Source organism: Sceloporus occidentalis, unplaced genomic scaffold (genome assembly GCF_023333645.1).
Source record: "Sceloporus occidentalis isolate IW3139 unplaced genomic scaffold, rSceOcc1.0.p SCAF_33, whole genome shotgun sequence".
Lineage (NCBI taxonomy): Eukaryota > Metazoa > Chordata > Lepidosauria > Squamata > Phrynosomatidae > Sceloporus > Sceloporus occidentalis.
The window spans coordinates 8484764-8503135 of NW_028317013.1; the positions used below are offsets into that span (position 1 = coordinate 8484764).

Consider the following 18372-nt stretch of genomic DNA (forward strand, 5'->3'; position numbering starts at 1 on the left):
TTTGCTTTTGAGTCTTCTGTTTGTTTTTTTCATATTTCCTTTGGACCTTTTTTGGTGGACTCTCCTCAAGGAGTATAAGTCTGATCCAACTTGTCCAGTGTTTGAAGGAGCAATACAATTGAAATGACCTAGTCCTGTACAGCATCAGTTATCAAGAAATACCTATTGATGGTAGAATACTACTTCCCAGTCTATTTATTATGCTGTTTTCAAATAAAAATTACAAAAATAAAAGACAAACATAACTACCAAACGGCTGTTTCGTTCATTTCTGGCGGATGTGACAAATGATTGCCGTATGTTCCACCCCCATTTACTGATAATGATGAGAAGGGGGGACTTTGGCCAAACACTTCTGCAGACATGGAGTGCATGGAGCCTGGTAAGTTGGGCTCTGGACTTGGAGAGTCTCCTGGTGGGTGGGACATGATGTCAGTAAAACGCTGACCATCACTAGAAGGGTGATGTCCTGGTAATGGGTGGTCCATTGCACCAAGTGGTGTTCCTGCTGGTCCTGAAGAAGGTACAAATGGAAGATCTACAGGAGTTTGGGCTTGGGATGATGGAGGACCTTGTGGGAAAAAGTCGTAGTTGCTTCCCGGACCATAATATTCACTCTGGTAATCTACAAAAGAAAACACAATTGATCGTGAATATGCAGTTATATATATTATTCTTGATACAATATAAGGGAATCACAAAAAGCTGTGATTCGTCCAGTAAGCCAATACTTGTATTTTCCTCCATTAAGTTTACTTAAGCAAGTTTGGAAACATTGTACACACACTGTTTTCATTTAATCACACAGATGTTCAGCAAAATACTTAAACATAGGGTTTCAACGTATGTGTCTATTAAATTGCAACGTAAAAAATATTCCCTGCCAGACCTATTTTGTAGTGATTTACTTATCCTGTTTAGAAATTAGTTTCGGATTTAATGAATATTAGCAATTGGTCTGTTTTCATATAAGACAAATTCACTGCATTAAAAAAACTCATGGAACTTATAAAGTAGGCTGTTTAGTGAATATAGGGTATCATGTCTTTAGAAAAAAGACACAACAGAAATAGAATATGCAAAAAAGTATTGTGTCGACGTTAATACCTTTATTGAGCTATCACGGGAAAATATGTAAAGTTACATTTGAGCTTTTATATATCTAATATGTAAGTAAATATATGACCATTGCCTCTGCACTGGTCGTTCTATACAATAAGTTATTTTCATTTGTAGCACAAGGAAATGATCATGAGCATTGGCCACCGACAATATAGGTCCAATTTTATACATCTTTTTAACCCTTACTGGCTCTTATTTTGAACATGAAATCATTGTTTCAGATCAAACCTTTACATTAAGCACATTATGTACACTACTGTACAGCACTGTCCCTTTCATTCATAGAAATATACACTGGAATTAATCCAATAATAATAAATATATTTTAAAAAGTAAAAATAAAACACCTTGAAGGAATAAATATATTTATTCTGAAGTCTTCCTTTACCGGTAAGACCAAGACCAAGCTTAGCCGCATATTTGTAAACATTACTCATTGAAAATTCCATGTGTGTTACTTATCAATCAGAAAACCTATTAATTATTAACTAGTTGTTTCAAGCATGAAAACACACGGCTTTTCCCTGCATGGTATGTATAGATGAGTGTCAGTGATAACAGGAGAAGAAGCTCAGAAATGGATGGCTAAATATATCAGTATTTGCTTTGCAGGAGAATGCTGCAGAAATGAATCACTCTTCATTTTGTTAAAAAAAATAAATTATAGGCTGTATTTAACTGTACATTAAACTTGAACCTGCTATTCAGGAGAATGGATCATACATATTTAAGAAACTATATTGTTTGAGGCTATTCCGTATTTCTAAGGCCCATAGAAAGCAATCAAATATAGATGGTCAAGCTATTTTATACAGTGATATCACTAATAACTACCTCCATAGAATGAGAACGGTCCGTTGGGGATAAGCTCTCCGGGCTCTAGCCTGTCCACAAGGGGCCTCATCCTGCGTGGGCTTCTGAAGAATGCATGCCTACGGGCACCCAGGGCACTGAGCTGCTTCATTCTTCTTTCTTTGGAGCGTCGGTTTTGGAACCATACCTGCAACACACCATTAGCATTAGTATATTAGCTGTGAGCACTGCAGTCAATGAGTAAACACACAGACCATGCTAAATCCTAGAAGCTCAGACTAAAATCAGATCAACATCTCTAGAGCAATTCCACAAAGATATTCCAACATAATCTTAATTCACCACAGTAGGATTTTACAGTAATTATTCACATATAGCTGTATATACACATATTACTGCCCAAAATGGCCATGGAATATGCATTGTTACTAGCCAGATCGTGGTTTATTGTCCTCTTCTGAAAAAAGGTTTCTCTTACATGTCTTATTTTTTTATTTATATATTTAATTTTATTTGATATTTTGATTATTGTCGAAATTGGCATTGGGGTATAGTCCTATGTGGCTTTAGTAAATGGACTTCATATTTTTGGATGAAATGCTTACCTAGATCTATCGTTTAGTCCTACATTTTCATATGCATAAACATACGTGGAATAATCAGAGTTAAATTAGCTCAGTTTAGATGTATGAATAGTGCAAGTGCCTTTAAATCCAAAAATCCTGTTTATAGGCACCCAGAAAGAGCCCATTTAGCTTAGGGACAACATAAAGCCAGAGATCATAAATCACTTTTGAGCCACATTTGATAACTACACGGGTTACATGAGAGGAGACGTTTATCAAACGTACCTTTTGACAGGTTTTCAAGATTTTTGACCTAATATTGTACTTATTTTAAATCTCAGTTATAAATGTGGATCACTCCTGGACCTCGCCCCCACCACACCCATATTTTTTAAAAAAACAATACAGATATACAGATATACAGTATCTGTATATAGTACAGATACTGTACAATAAAAAAGTGAAAATACTCAGCAAAAAATAATAAAAATTTTTTCACCGTCTGTGAAATTAATTAATTTTAGTGTGGGGTTCGCCTGTGATAATTGCCATGCATGAAGCAAATTGCAGAGCAATGGGAAATACATAATAATAATAGTAATTATTATTATTATGATTGTTGTTATTATTTCAAGCAGATCACATAAATTCGCATGGCTATGCATTTTACCCATATTTTGGGTAATATATATATACATTATATACACACACATACATATTTATATCTATATCTATATATGCCTATTAATTGCCAACAATCTGTTGGTATGCTTCTACCTACAAGATTAAAGAGCAAGCTATTTTAAATTCCCCAATTTGTAATTGTCACTCATTAACTTTCTCTTGGTTGTAGAAATTAGGATTCACCCTTGAGGGGGTTAGGATGACCTGCTTGAACTTCAGTGTCACCGTGGGAAGATTCCAGTAAGGAAAGACAAACCAATCACGCGTAAAATAAAATAAAATGTTCTTCATACATTGCATGTAAAATAAGATTTACAATATATATATGTTTTGACTACCTATTCTTTTTTAGTTATTGAATTAATATTTAAAAGGCATTTACTTCCCTTCCTTGCTTGGCTTTTCCGCTTTAGGTCAAAAATGATTGAGTTAATTCTTATTACCCTGACAAGATTACTCCTAATTATCCTCACACTGAGGCTCTTCCAATCTAACCTCCCCTTAATGATCTTTTAACCCTCCATTACCCCCAGCTCTGCAGGTTTATAAACCTTTTAATAAGCCCAACTCATTGTCATTCTTATTTTTCCATTAACCCCTCACATTTATGGTTATTAATTTCTAGTCCATTTGCAACTTGATACCCCTGTTCAGTCCTTTAAGGCCAATAAATGATGAGATAGGAGGTGAAACTGCAGCAAATTTGTACAATATTTCCTTTTAGAATAACGATTATATTTCAGTGGTGCAGGCAACCCAAACTGTTCGGTTGCCTGTTAGGTTACTCTAAATAATAATAATAATAATAATAATAACATTATTATTATTAGTCACTGTCTATATAATACTCATTTATCCAAACCTTTTAATTTATCGAATTCCAGTTAGTTGCCAAAGCGGCGTCAGCTGTAGGCCATTTTATCACACAAAAAACTTCTAATTAAGGAACAGCTAAATATTTTCTTTGGCTAAATAACAAACTCTATTATTTTTAGGATCATCACAAGTATATATATATATATATATATATATATATATATATATATATATATATATGGTAAGTCAAATTCAGTCGCCCTGTTTTAAATGCTTTTCGATTAAACCAACTAAATTAAAGAATAATAATATAAATAATAATAATAATAATTATAATTATTATAATTTCTACTGCCTATATAAATGAACAGTCTCTTGCATATAATTCCACTGATTTCTGGATATCTGACTAGAAAAATGGAATTTACAGACTCAGTGGATCTCAGTAGACAAAGAGTAAAAACTGCTTTACTTCTAGGGTAAATTATTTAGTCGGTTACAAGCAAACAGAAGTGCCCACATGTTTCTAGTTAAAGAAGAAATCTTTAACAGATTTTACATTGTCTTTTCACTGAGGCAACAGAGGCTACCTATAAAGAGCATTTTCGGTGCAAAAAATTGTAATTTTAGGGTAACCCGAATGACCATTTATTAAGTGTCTAGTGCTGCCTGTACTTATAGTGGTCCCACTAAAGTATGTCCTCTTTATACAGGTTAAATAGTGCTAAATGAGTATTTGCTTTCATTGTGTTGATTCATGGGACACAACTAGTCTGGCATTGATCCAAAGCGCATTACCTGTATAACTCGCATGTTGAGGCCAGTCTCCTGTGCCAGCTGTTCCCTAATGTGTCTGGTTGGTTTAGGCGTAGCTGCAAATGCAGCTTTCAGAGTCTCCAGCTGTTTGGCTTTGATAGTGGTTCGGGGTCCTCTTCTCTTTGCTCCCAGGTTCTGGTCATCATTTTCATTAATCCCAGCCTCTTTATCGGAGATATTAGCGCTTTCAGAGTCCTTTGCGTCGTCTTGACAAGGGTCTTGAGAGTCAGGAGATAAACTGGGGTCACTGCCTGTTACTATTCCAGGGAGAGGGGAAAAAATGAATCATATCAAACAAAGGGTGATTATATCGAACCAAAGTCGCTCCTTGAATTGAAAAGGATGAACTGGAGAACCAGCACACAACACTCCCTACACACACACATACGTGAAATCTTTCACAGCAATTTATCTATTTATCCATATTCATTTTGATGGATGGTAGATTAGTGGAAAAGCCTCCCAGCAGAAATGGTAGCGTTAAGCCAGGGGAGAATTTAAAAATACAACAAAATATCCTATGTTCCTATCAATCTATATGTTCCTATCAACCTATATAGCCCTCTAAATACCTTCACTTTCAATACTTTGTATATACTTGTATCGTATCCCTTCCATCTCTTCTTACACATTTAAATCCATAATGTTTACATTGTATCTGGAGATGAGTATACACACAAAAAATACCAATCTGAATTGGTCCATTTTATGGCCGCCTTCGCTTAAATTATGTCTTAAGGCTTTACCTGAAAGAAGACTGTTTTCTTTGGCAGGGCTGTTGTTATTTAAGTAATCTTCTTTGCAGACGAACTTGTTCTCGTCAATTATATAGAGTTCCTCTCCAGTGGAGAGCTGTTTGTTGCACATCATACATGTAAAACAGTTCAAATGGAATACTTTGCTTCTTGCCCTCCTGACCAAGTCGCTGGGGGAGATCCCCTGGGCACAGCCTGCACACTTGGTACCAAAACGCCTGGCAAACAAAAAGAAAACAAAATACTTAAAAACGAAATATTTAACATTTCTTCATATTTTTCTTAGGGGGCGATTGCATTTCCCAATCACATGTCTCACCTCACCCAAAAAAATATATAATGAAAAATGACATCATCAAAGAAACTAACATTATTATTATTCTATGTTTCTATACATATTAACCCCGTGATGTCAGCATATACAATGCAGTTACAATAGGTTTTGGCCAGTTTTAGCAATATTTTTTCCATTTTTTTTTATTTCTACAAAATATACATCCTTATTGAGATTTCAGGTAGAACTTGGCTTGAGAACGGAATAATGGAAAATAGGTAATTCATCTTTAACTCTATTTACAAAGGTAAATATTATGGGCTAAAAACTCAACCATGTGGCAAAAAATATGTAACAATTTATAGAACTCAAAAATGTTAACGAAATAGTTTTCAAGATTAGGGAAAAATGTTAGTTGAATTCCTCCTCCTAAATATTTTTGTAAAACGCGGACATTATTCCGGAAAGTTTTTTCCATCGGGACTACGAATGAGATTCGAAAATCAAAATCTGAAATATTAGGATACATTCAATATTTCTTATTTCTTCTCCTAGATGTACCGGTATTTACTTTAATTCTAACAAACCCGATCGTCACTAAATGGAAAAATAAACTAAACGAAAAACGCCAAGGTTATAGCTCATTGCTAAAGTCCATTGGCGAACGCTATGGGTCATATTTTTATAGGGAAATTTAGGGGCAAAGAGCAGTCACCATAGCAACCTATTGAATATTCCTTCTGATTGCCCCACAATTAGTAGTCTATTTCACTATTGCAATTTAGAAATATGGTCCTTTGTGTGTAAATCGTGAAGATGATGAGCTTCAATCAAGGAGCAATTGTCCAAGGTGTTCTTCTTAAACATCTTTGCAATTCAAATACAGTTGTCACTTATTTACTAAAATCCACAACCAATACCTACTTGGGGTCCTTGCTTTGTATTGTGAAGGACAGGATATCTAAGCAATGAGTCACCTTTAAGTACATTTCAAAGTGTTATTTCCTTTTTACTGTGATATTCCTGAATACACACAGGCATGTCTTATGTACAGTATAACAAACAGGAGTGAGTTGGTTGTCGAACAAATAACAACACAATTGGAGTATGTGTGACCAAAATTTACAGCTTGTGTCGTGTATTTTTGTATCTGCAAACCAATAGGTAATGGTTCCCCTTGATTAGCAACTAACCCGAAAATTAATAAATATATACATAATTTATTTCAATGTCCAACAATTTTACAATTGCAGATTTTTTTCTAAGCTATGTCTAATTATGTGTAATAATATGAAACATATTTTGTGCGATGTCATTGTAGTAAAATATTTAATGCGATTATTCTCCAATTGTTTGGAAATATAAAACACCGGCTTGACAAGAAGGGCAAAAAAATGACATTTTCCCTGGGCCTGTAGAAGTCTACTGACATGAAAGGATCATGAGAGATCAGGTCTTTATCTAAGGAAAAGATGTCACTTTCATCCATCAAATTATCATTTTAACCCGTCGCTTGACCCCGAGGAACACTGCATGAGAAATGCATTCGGGGCTATATAATTATCAAACCATTTGGGTAGTTTTTAACTGTGCTAATAAATACATGGTGTGCATCTGCTGGGGGACTGATAGCAGTCTTCTCCCCCTCCTTACACTGATCGGGCACATTAGATCCATTTTCAGAGGATCTCCAAGGAGTCTTTATCTCTACTTTGTCACCACTAAAATATTCATCAGATGGTGGTAAATAAATTCACAGTTGACAAGGGACGGTTGTAGATTATTCTCCCTTTCCAGATAAGACAACCCTTCATTGTCTGTGCCTTGATTATATAAATATATAGGTAAAATTGGTTAAAAAGAAATGATAGAATATATATATATATATATATATATATATTATATACATACAAAAATGAGAATTGAAATGCTCCGATAGAATAAATGTGATGGGTATAATTTGATATGCATTGCCCGTATAAAGCAAATGGTCATGCAGCACGCTTGGAATATTAGCAGATGAACATGTGCATATTTTGGGCAAATACATAGAAATAGCCACCTGTCTCCAACTAACCACATATATAGAATACGAATTGTCGCTCACGTTGATCATTATGTTATTCTTATTTTATGTTTTAAAATTTCCTTTCATTCAAGGCTAAACCCAATGCTATTATCCCCACTGTTCTTAGGAAGCAATGTGCCCATAAGATCTAATAGGAGAAAGGTATGCCAAGGTTGGATTTGATGAGCACTTACCTGAAGAAGTCATTTTTACAGTAAAGCTTGCCTTCCCTGGAGAAGCATTTCTCTGTTAAATTGCATTTACATTCACAGCATTGAACACACTTGACATGCCAAGCCCTGTCCAGTACATTCAACAGAAAGCGGTCCAGTATGGGCCTCTCGCATCCAGCACAGTGCACCATTGTCTTTGGTTGGCAGATATTTTGAAGACTAAAGATGATTGATCCAGGTGACAGAAGCCAAATACTCTTAATAGAACTCAAACAAAATACATATAGAGTCTAAAAAAGCAGATCCCAAAACCAAAGGAAAAAAAGGTAGCAGGAGTAAGGTGAGGATAATAAACCTGGTCGTGGCCAGTTGTTCTTCTTGAGTCTGAGGTAGCTCAGTCAGTGAGGAAAGTGCACATAATCTCCAAATCAAAATAAACCACGGGTTTCGGTTGCTCTAACCTGCCAGCATTGACTCTTCTGTCAATGTAAAGCTTTAAAACCCCTCTGTTGGAGAAGACAGTCGCAGAAGATTCTCAGATCACCTGGGTGGAGTGCTTCAGTGGTTATTTTCAGTTCACTTATTCATGGAAGTTGCCTAGTCCACCTGTGATCTCCTCTTTTTAGGATCAACGTTTCGTCCAGACAAGGCTTGCAGTATAAATAAAAACCAAGCTCAATTTAAGAGTCCATCCTTTTTTCTGGTAGCCAAGCAGGGTTGAAGCAAGACGTCAGATGCGCTATAATTTGGTGCTTGCTTAGCGGAGGTCTGATCCTACAGGTCTGTGAATGCTCCACTGTCTGTCTCTTCCCATCTGAACTGCCTTCACTGGACTGCATGTTCCCAGCTGCTGTGGAGCTAGCCTTATGCACAAGTCAGTGACGACAAAGACAGCAACAGCCAATCAGTGTCTCCCAGTCCCCTGTAAACCATTAACCACCCTACCAAGCTGTGATAGTACTGTAAGACCATTTGTGCAGAATAGGGAAAGCAACCCATTGTCAAAATCTTTAGGTAATGTCATATTTTCATTTTTTTTATTTGGTAAGATATTGAATTTTTATTGAAGAGGTGGACCAGGCACAGAATGGTAATAATATTTCAAGCATGATAAGTGCACAGGTTGCTTCCAACGCAGACACTGGTAGGTATTTATACATATATGTATTTTAGCCCGATATATATATATATATCTATATCTATATCTATCTATCTATCTATCTATCTATCTATCTATCTATATATATATATATATATATATATTGATAGACAGATATAGATATAGATATAGATATAGCTAGCAGGCTGTTGCCTTTGTAGAGATTATTTATGTTTAAGAAATGTATTATGGATTGTGTTCATGTAAGAGAGGCAGTGGCAATAATTTTCCTGAAACAATAACAAAACTAAAGTAAATCTTAGATGGCAAGTGTAGATTTGTTTATCGCTGGAAAGTAAAGTGTGTATTATATTATATGCAGGGTTATGAATCTTTTTTTCTTAATTTTTTTCACAAATAACGTAAGAAAAATTGTCTTAAATTATGACGTAATAGATTTTTTTTATGACCGCACGATTTGGAACATAACAAATACAGCAATATAGGCAATACAGGCAATCTCATATGTTTTTCTCTTGATATTTTGTTAATACCGACTCAAAAATTTGTGCCTTCAACAAAATGTTTAATTTCCTATAAAAAATGACCCAAATCAACTTTTTTTGAGGTTTTCTTTTTTGGGGTTTCAGTGTGAAATTAGAAATTGAGATGGTGAATGTTAAATATATTTATTTAGCAAGGTTGGCAATAAAATTGGTTTGGCAGCATAACCATATGTGCTTTGCTGTGCGTATAGTCCATGCAGCAAAACATACATGTATATGTGATGGTACACTGGAGTTTGAGAAAGCATTTTTATTGCAATCGAAGAAGTTTGCGGTAATTCATTATGATGCAACACATGACGTAAAAGTACTAGGCAGGAAAAAAACAGCGTTTATTTGGATGTACCAAGAAAACTGTTGTCCCTGCTTACAAATAAACATTTGCAAACGATCTGGGTTGTCTTCTGTCTGGCTAGAGAGTACCATCTAGGTGTTTATTGTTAATTAAACAACATCAGTGAGAAACACATCTGCAACGTTAAACCCATGCAATTTGTGTCTCAACATCATTTCCATAGTATTTGTTCCTGAAACCTCTAAACTTTTTGAACAATCGGTACAGATACTAATATCTTGTAACCGGGAAGCCAAAAATCTAATTTAACACCAATTCGGATTCCCATTACATAGTAGTGTATGGAATAATAAATAAAATAAACGAAATCCAGTGTATAAATCCCAGCTGAATGAATTTCCTTTAAGGAACTGATAGGTGTAGTAGTGTGGCTTTAACATCAAATAGATTTCCTATGTAAGGTCAATGCAATGTTGTTTCTGGGCTCAGAAACAGAGTAAGCTACTGAAAATGCAAATGCAATAAAAAAAAGGCAACTCACAACTCATCCCAAAACGTGATTGCTTATAACTGCAAAATTAATTTCGAATTTTTATCTGATATTATATACGTATTCAAAATCATTTAATACAATATATTAGCATACATATATATGGCTAGTAGCATACACATATCTATGTAAATAAAGATGGAATATATATATATAAATATAATTTTTTTATTATTATTTAATACGCACTAGCATACATACATGTGTATATGCAGAAATTATATATATATATAACTTTATATTTTGTATTATTTAATAAACACTAGCATACATAGATGTGTATATGTAGAAATTATATATATATAATTTGATATTTTTATTATTTAATAAACACTAGCATACATACATGTGTACATGTAGAAAAAAAATATAATTTTATATTTTTATTATTTAATAAACGCTAGCATACATACATTTGTATATGTAGAATTACAGTTTCCATTAAGTTTCATGCTAATAGCATAGTTGCCAAAAATCTAAACGCAACTACAGAACCGGCTTATTCTCTAATACAAAATAAGCGGCGCTTACTGTACACATTTAAAAAATGATTAATGTATTTTATTTTATATACCTATATATATTTATATTATACTAACCCAGTTCTCTGGCTCCAAAATACATACTTGTAATATACCTGATTTATACTATTATATATACTCCCAATGGACATATGTAAAAAGATATGTAAAAGAAAATGCATTTACTGATAGATGGAAGAATGTAGGTTTTCATACCTTTGACCAATAGGAATAATCTTCAGAGACTCTGTAATATTCATTATCTTTGGAAACTAGTAATCCCCATCTGATCAGAAATAATTCAAAAGTGTGCAAGTAATATCTTCAGTTTAACCCAGGTTACCCAGGATGATTCAGACGGTGCTGATCTCTTAGGTTTCTTTGTCTGTGCATAGATGGAACAGAACCCTAAACTGCCTCCCCCCCATCATTGTCTTCTTCTGATGTTTGTTTGTATTCTCTCTTCTTTTATTGGTAAACGTTAAAAACTGAAATCAATACAGGAACCTTTCTCCCGCCCCCTCTTTCTCTCTCTGCATATGTGCTACTTCTCATGTAAAACAGAGGGTAGGGGATGTCTGGAAATGCCCTAGTCCTATAGAACCCATAGGGCGACAGCTGTACTCTTCTGTCAAGGGACCTCTTCCTTTCTCTGCAAGCCCCAGATGACATGTGTTGGTCAGGGATGAATAAGAGATAGGAGATGAACATGTTGGACTGTTTTGGCCTTTCCAATGTGTTCAGTGAAGTATCTGCTTATTCTTGTTAATGCTACAAATACTAAGATCCCAGCTGATAAAATCAAAAGGGGAAAGAAATTTCTTTTGTAGCCACCTTTGTTTTTCAACAGCAGATCAGCAAATCTCACCAAGGCCTTCAGTAAAACACAAATCCTTTCTCACATGGACCATACCATATTTATTAATTTGAAATACCTATTTTAGAATATGGACTGGCAATAGTATATATTTGTTTTACTATAATAACCTTTTGCTACCCTTAAGTCCATATTACACCAACCTACATATATTGCACATTTTATTGGAAATTATCAGTAATTAGGAGTAGACAGGTGACATACTCCATGGGTTATGTAGAATAAGGAAATAATGAAAAACATTTGTTCACAAAATCTATGAGATTTTAAAATATTTTTTTTTGGACAGTAGATGTTTGTTGTGAATTCAAAACTAATTCCAAGGATTTAAGTTTTGCTTCATGACCCCAAATAGCAATGTTTTATCTTCAGACATCTGGAGTTGTTAGGACTCATCTGCACCTGGATCAAAATTGCCCACCGTGTACACCAGTACAACCTGGCCTCCCTATTTAACAAATGATCATAAGGAAGCAGTTTAGTTTTCATCAGCGAACTGGAAAGCATAGCACCCCAGCACCAGGTTCATTGAATGGCAAATCTTTCCTTTTGATCCCATATATTGGAAGGGGAACTGATTTATTGTCAGGATTTCCTGGCAAGGTATTAAGTAGTATTTTGGCCAGAATTCGAAAAAGTCGGTGGGGTTGGCTTCCTGCGTTGTAGTCCACCCACTGGAGCGTGTCATTAAACATGACTGTTAATGGCAATTACCTGCGTGGTTTTCTTTTCAATTGTTACAGGACAAAAAAAAAAAAGAATTTTCCCTTCGAGCAACCAGGTAATAATAATAACAAGAAAAGCAAATATGCCATTGTGTGCAGAACTATGTCTTAATAATAGCAGCTAATATAAAGGATTTTGTCTTTTCCATCAGCTCAGCTCTTGCTCTAAAGATAAAACATCAGGGATCAGGAATGCATACGTCAAAATTATAATTGATGAAAAAAAAAAATATATATAATAAAAAAAATAATATTAATATATATATATTATTATTATTATTTTTGTATTATATTTTTTTTATTTATATAGATATATCTATCTATCTATCTATCTAGATAGATAGATGGATAGATAGATAGATAGATAGATAGATAGATAGATAGATAGATAGATAGATAGATATAAAGGGATATTGGTAACTAGAATTGTTGCCAAGACACCCCCCTCGTGTGAAACAAAGATTGAGCCCACAAGTGACGATCTCTTGAAGGACAGAAAATTCATTGAACACATGGATATAGCTAGAGGGAGCCCTACAAGTTTAACCCAAACCTCCATAGCCTGGAGTCAGTTTGTGCATAGATGACTTGGATCACAGTCTCTGCCATGTCGCGTCTGCCTGTGTCTTTCCCATGGCAAAAGATGCATGATGTCTTTGTCTCTCGTTGTTTTAGATGTAGCTCCAGACATCACAATAATGCAGGCTATGTAATTACAGAATTAGGACAAATACATTTATGTGGTTTTGATCTTCATTATATTTCATAATAATAATTAATAATAATAACAATAAAAATACTACTACTAATAATAAAATATATTTTGATTATGATGTCATATCCAAGGTAAAGTGATTGCTATCGATTACATATATACCGTATGTGTGAATCATACGTCATTCGGCTAATGATTCCGTTTTTACTTAATTTCCTGTTCAATTTCTTCTATTGGGAATTGGAGTTGATATTGTTATCTACCAACACAAAACTATAGTTTTTTGGATGGGGGAGGGGCTAGGATTTTAAAAATCCAAACTAATCCAAAATATTTTCCAGAAACTTACATTTTAATACCAGCTCATTTATAAATCAAGATATATTTCAGTGTGTATTACTGGTGAAAAGAAGGGTTTCAGAATGAAAGTGTGCCCATGGTTAGAGCATTATTACATAGAGGAAGTTAAGCAGACACCACCTCCCCCGTCTGACACTTGCACATACCTGGATCCTTTTACAAAGTCGGATCAGTCAGATCTATGTACAGGGTTACAGAGTTGAAAAGTTCAAGTTGAAAGTTTGCTTTAGAGCTCATGAGACAGATTTTTCATCAATATAAATGGGGTTAACCTAGCGATCCCACATTGCCTACAAGCAACTTGTTCCTTTCTGATCTCCAAGCATGCAAGGCTCCAAATGACACTTAGTAATAACAGGAGAAATATTAGTGCTAACTAGGAGGGCTTTGATCAACTGCCCGCGACTACATCACAAGACCATATAAGGCAATCCGAGCAAGTCATGAAAATTACACTATAACTCTATTTTCTTCTTAACACAGATCACCTTTTTTAAGATTTTTTTTCTTGTTTTCGAACACAAACATCAAATAGGCAGAAATTTACAGCATTTCAATGAAACTTATATCAAGCACCAGAAAGCTCGGTAAGTTCAACAGACGCATTTGCTAAATAAAAATAATACCTTTTAAGCGGCTAATCAATTCGATAGCGATTTTTTTTTTCTTTAATGTACTTTAGTATCATTCTGTCTGCAACGATGAGCTGGCGAATTAGTCTTTGGCGAGTAATTATGCTTATGTTTTTTTATACAATGGACACGTTTAAGGAGTCACTAGTGATCGCTGCAGAGATAAGGAAGGGAGCAAATAAAAAAGGAAATTTCTCTTCTCCTTTTCTCTCGACTTAATCTCTGCTGCAAGAGCGTTTCAGCAGCACTCGTGATAACGATTTCTAATAAAAGTCTTTCAGTATTTCATGGCTATTGTTTCTGGGTTCACTCAGAAAAAGTGCCATCTTACCTTAACGTCTTAAAAGACGATCCGAGCTCAGAGAATGAACGGAGCAGACAGATCGCTTCCCCACCTGTCTTCTTCTCGCTAATGCAAGGTGGCAATTCAATTACTTGCCAAGGAATATATTAACCGAGTTCTTTTACGCATTCTGTATTAAACCATCCACGTCTTCTACGAAAAGTGTGCACCTTATGGGTTACATGTCCTAATCTAGTAGGTGGACAGTTACGCAATATATTGCCTGCATTCTTCATATAAGTACAGGAAAGCAAAGTAGCCTTTGAATAAGAAGAACATCTGAAATCACATAGTATTCACAGGACTGCAAGGCACAGAATGGGGATTCGGTTCACCAATTACAAGAGTCTTTTTAATCAGATCAGCCTAGAAAAAGGTGTAGAGTCCCATAAGGTTTTGGGACCTCAGGGGTCTCTTCTTCAGATGAAACATAATAGCAAGAATTAAAAACAAACATTAAGTGTCAGAATTCATGTTCAAGATTTAGAATGCTTATATGATATATCCTAGTATTCTTAAAATAATAGAATCTAAACATGTTTTCTTTAGCTATTTGGCTACTTTTATGAGTATTTAGAAATAAAAAATATTATTAGTAATGGGAATATTGCAGCACAGTCACTGCTACTATACATGCACAGAATGTATTTGTCTTATGTCATTCACAGTGTCTAATGCAAGTTTAGTTTATATATAGATATATCTATATCTCTCTCTCTCTATATATAGATATATAGATACATCTATATATCTATATATAGAGAGATATATAGATATATCTATATATCTCTCTATATATAGATATATAGATCATTTAATAATTTCCTGATTCTTTTCAGACACATGTGCTGCTCCATCTACTCTACTAAATCAATGTAGGTAAAAGCAATACAAAATATCACTTTTAGTGCTGTTAAATGCATAGGCCCCTTTCAGCAATGTTTAAGGCAACACTTTATTGCTATGCAATTACTTGCAAATGTTCTGTGTTGTTTTATGTGATTAAACCTTGAAAGGCAAAAATAAAATGATTTCAAAACTAGTGGTTACTTGATTAACATGTTAGATAATGGAAGAGCACTTTTAGCACAGTGCTCTACGTTCTAAATGTAGTCCTGGGAAAAAAACAAGAGTCCATTGGTGAGCTCAGGTGCTTTTGACTTTTATGTCATTTTGAAGGGGGTGCTGGTTACGGTTTATGATATTTGTGGTGATCCATGCACACCCTGAAATGTGGGGACAGCTGACATCTGCTCAGAGAATCTATTGACCTGAACTCAAACATTTTTATGACTTTCAAACCGGAGCTGCAAAAATCCAATGCTTCCTATAGATCTGTCCCTGTATAGCCCTGTCATTGAAACAGCTGTTTATTTCACTTGGAAAACCAATAATTGTGCTGGAGATTCCAATGATTATCTATTTCCCCCAATTAGTGAAACATAGCATTGCTTATCTATTTCCAAAACTTCATTTTAAGGCGTCATGGATCCAATCAGGTCAAGACATCAAGGAAATGATGATTTCTTAATGCACAACTTAAAACATGTTCATACAAATTCAGTAAAAAAACACAAAACAAATCCCCACAAATTTCACATATAGGATACCAGTAACTGAAGTTGACATGCAATACATTTTTAGTGCTATATAATTGTCCCATACTACCAAATACTCAAGTCATACTCAAACAGCAGATACATAGCTAGAATATGAATAAAATACAATTTAAAGCATGAGACTTACCATGCAACTTATCTGTAATAATGACAACACATAATTACAATCAAATCATTGGAGAATTAAGAACAACTCACCTGGCAACAAAAAGAATTAGATTAAAACATTAGATATACTACAATGTATTATTATTATTATTATTATTATTATTATTTAATTTTATTTAATGTACCAATGTTATTTTGGTCTATTTTTGAAATAAAATAAAATAAAATAAACATATACTTCACCCTACTGAAGACCAGGGTTGTCAAGCCTGTTAAAAAGGGATTAATCAATATGACCATAAGGTAAAAAAGAAGTTAGTATGGTTTTATTGTCTTTGTTTCTTTGTCTTAAATACTTGTCAACAGTTAATCACATAAATATGATAAATATATTGATTTGGGACTTTTTTTTTCAAGCTCATGACAGAAAAAAAATAATACAAGCAACAGTTGATAAGTAGGAACCTAACTTTAAAAATATGCTTCTACGTATCAAAATTTCCAATATGATACTTAATAATGCAAATCCAACAGTAAAGTGGCTATTTTTAGATATATTTTAATATGCTTGTGGTAAATTAAAAAAAGGACTATATTTTTGCTCTGTATTTGAAAAGGAACACCATGGATGCATTTAATGAACCGTTGACCAAATTGCTGAATTCCCAAATACTCCAAATATTAGACTGTCGAATTGTTTCCCTATGATAGATATAATTTTGCTCATGGAAATGCATTAACGTGACAAAATGATCTCTGACACTATCTAACATGTAAACCTAAAGTCATAATAAAACGCAGACATCTAATGGAATATAATATGTTTTTTTGCACTCTGTCTAGGAAAATTCTAATAAAATAAACAAAATGTATCTTCGGAACTTGTAACATTTTTATTAATGTTAAAGTATGATGTACAACATTAAGTTCTAAATGCCTTGCTCATCCATGACACTCAAGTCTGTCACAAATAACAACACCACAAACATCTTCGCTACAGTCATATATATGACAGTGTACAGCGCGGCAGAATATGATGGCACTATAAAAATCAACAAATAATAAGATTTTCCAGTGTGATAGAATAGACGTTGATCAGGAATCTCTGCGTATAGCAAGACTTTTTGGATGCAACTGCTCTTTATAAATACACTCCTTCATCTGTTGAGCATGGCCAGATCAGCAACATTTATTATTTTATTATATTTTTTGTATAGTACAGACCTGTTTATTTTTTATGTAGTGGGTCTATGAATATTGTTAAAAAAACTGTTAAAAAATAATTGAAACCTCTGGGCAAAAAGCTGGCCATATTTAGGAATCATGGCTTTGGACTTTGTTTATACAACAGTGCAGACATCAAGGGATACGACTAGGCCTCACTTATTTAACATTACATTGCGGTGACACAAGTAACACTTATATTAAAACAGCAATTCGCAATGCTCAGTACATTCTAAAGTGTGCACAACCATGTAGATTTATAACACTTCAGACCTGTAGCTTTATTGTGCAATCTATTAGTATAGCTTGTGTGTTTGCAAAATATATTTAATGTTTGTATCTTATGCTATGCACACTACTTGTGATAAGATAGGTTTGTCCATTTAAAATGGCAAACCTCTCACAGAAGTAGGTTTTTTTTGCATTTTTGACATTGCAATGTTAATTACTGTTGTTTTGGATCTGGATAATGGTGATATTTCCTAATTGTGGACAGCATCTTAAAGTGGAGCGTCTTACCATGTTGTCGTTATTGTTTTTTCTTTGTGTTTCCTTTCTATTCTTCAGCAGCCCTTTCTAAGAAATTGTTCTTTCTCACTTTGGCTATTAAGAAGAGATGTCACATATGCTCTGATCATATTATATCCTAAG

At 34.2% G+C, this 18372-nt stretch overlaps 1 protein-coding gene across 1 annotated transcript; it reads right to left on the reverse strand.

Moving 5' to 3' along the window:
• Nucleotides 1–245: 245 nt before the first annotated feature.
• Nucleotides 246–8278, reverse strand: LOC149298398 (LIM/homeobox protein Lhx1). Its single transcript, XM_089487549.1, has 5 exons — nucleotides 8109–8278; nucleotides 5564–5790; nucleotides 4800–5074; nucleotides 1957–2122; nucleotides 246–625 (listed from the first exon to the last, which is right to left on the reverse strand). The coding sequence occupies exons 1-5, from the start codon at nucleotides 8276–8278 to the stop codon at nucleotides 246–248; spliced, it is 1218 nt and encodes a 405-aa protein (XP_089343675.1).
• Between the last annotated feature and the right edge of the window lie 10094 nt (nucleotides 8279–18372).

Excerpts from the sequence above, each read along its gene's own strand:
- LOC149298398 (XM_089487549.1), bottom strand. The coding sequence starts at position 8,278 with ATGGTGCACTGTGCTGGATGCGAGAGGCCCATACTGGACCGCTTTCTG. Across the intron at positions 5,791-8,108 it reads TGTAAAAATGACTTCTTCAG|GCGTTTTGGTACCAAGTGTG; the intron begins GTAAGTGCTCAT and ends TTTGTTTGCCAG. Across the intron at positions 626-1,956 it reads ACCGTTCTCATTCTATGGAG|ATTACCAGAGTGAATATTAT; the intron begins GTAGTTATTAGT and ends TTTCTTTTGTAG.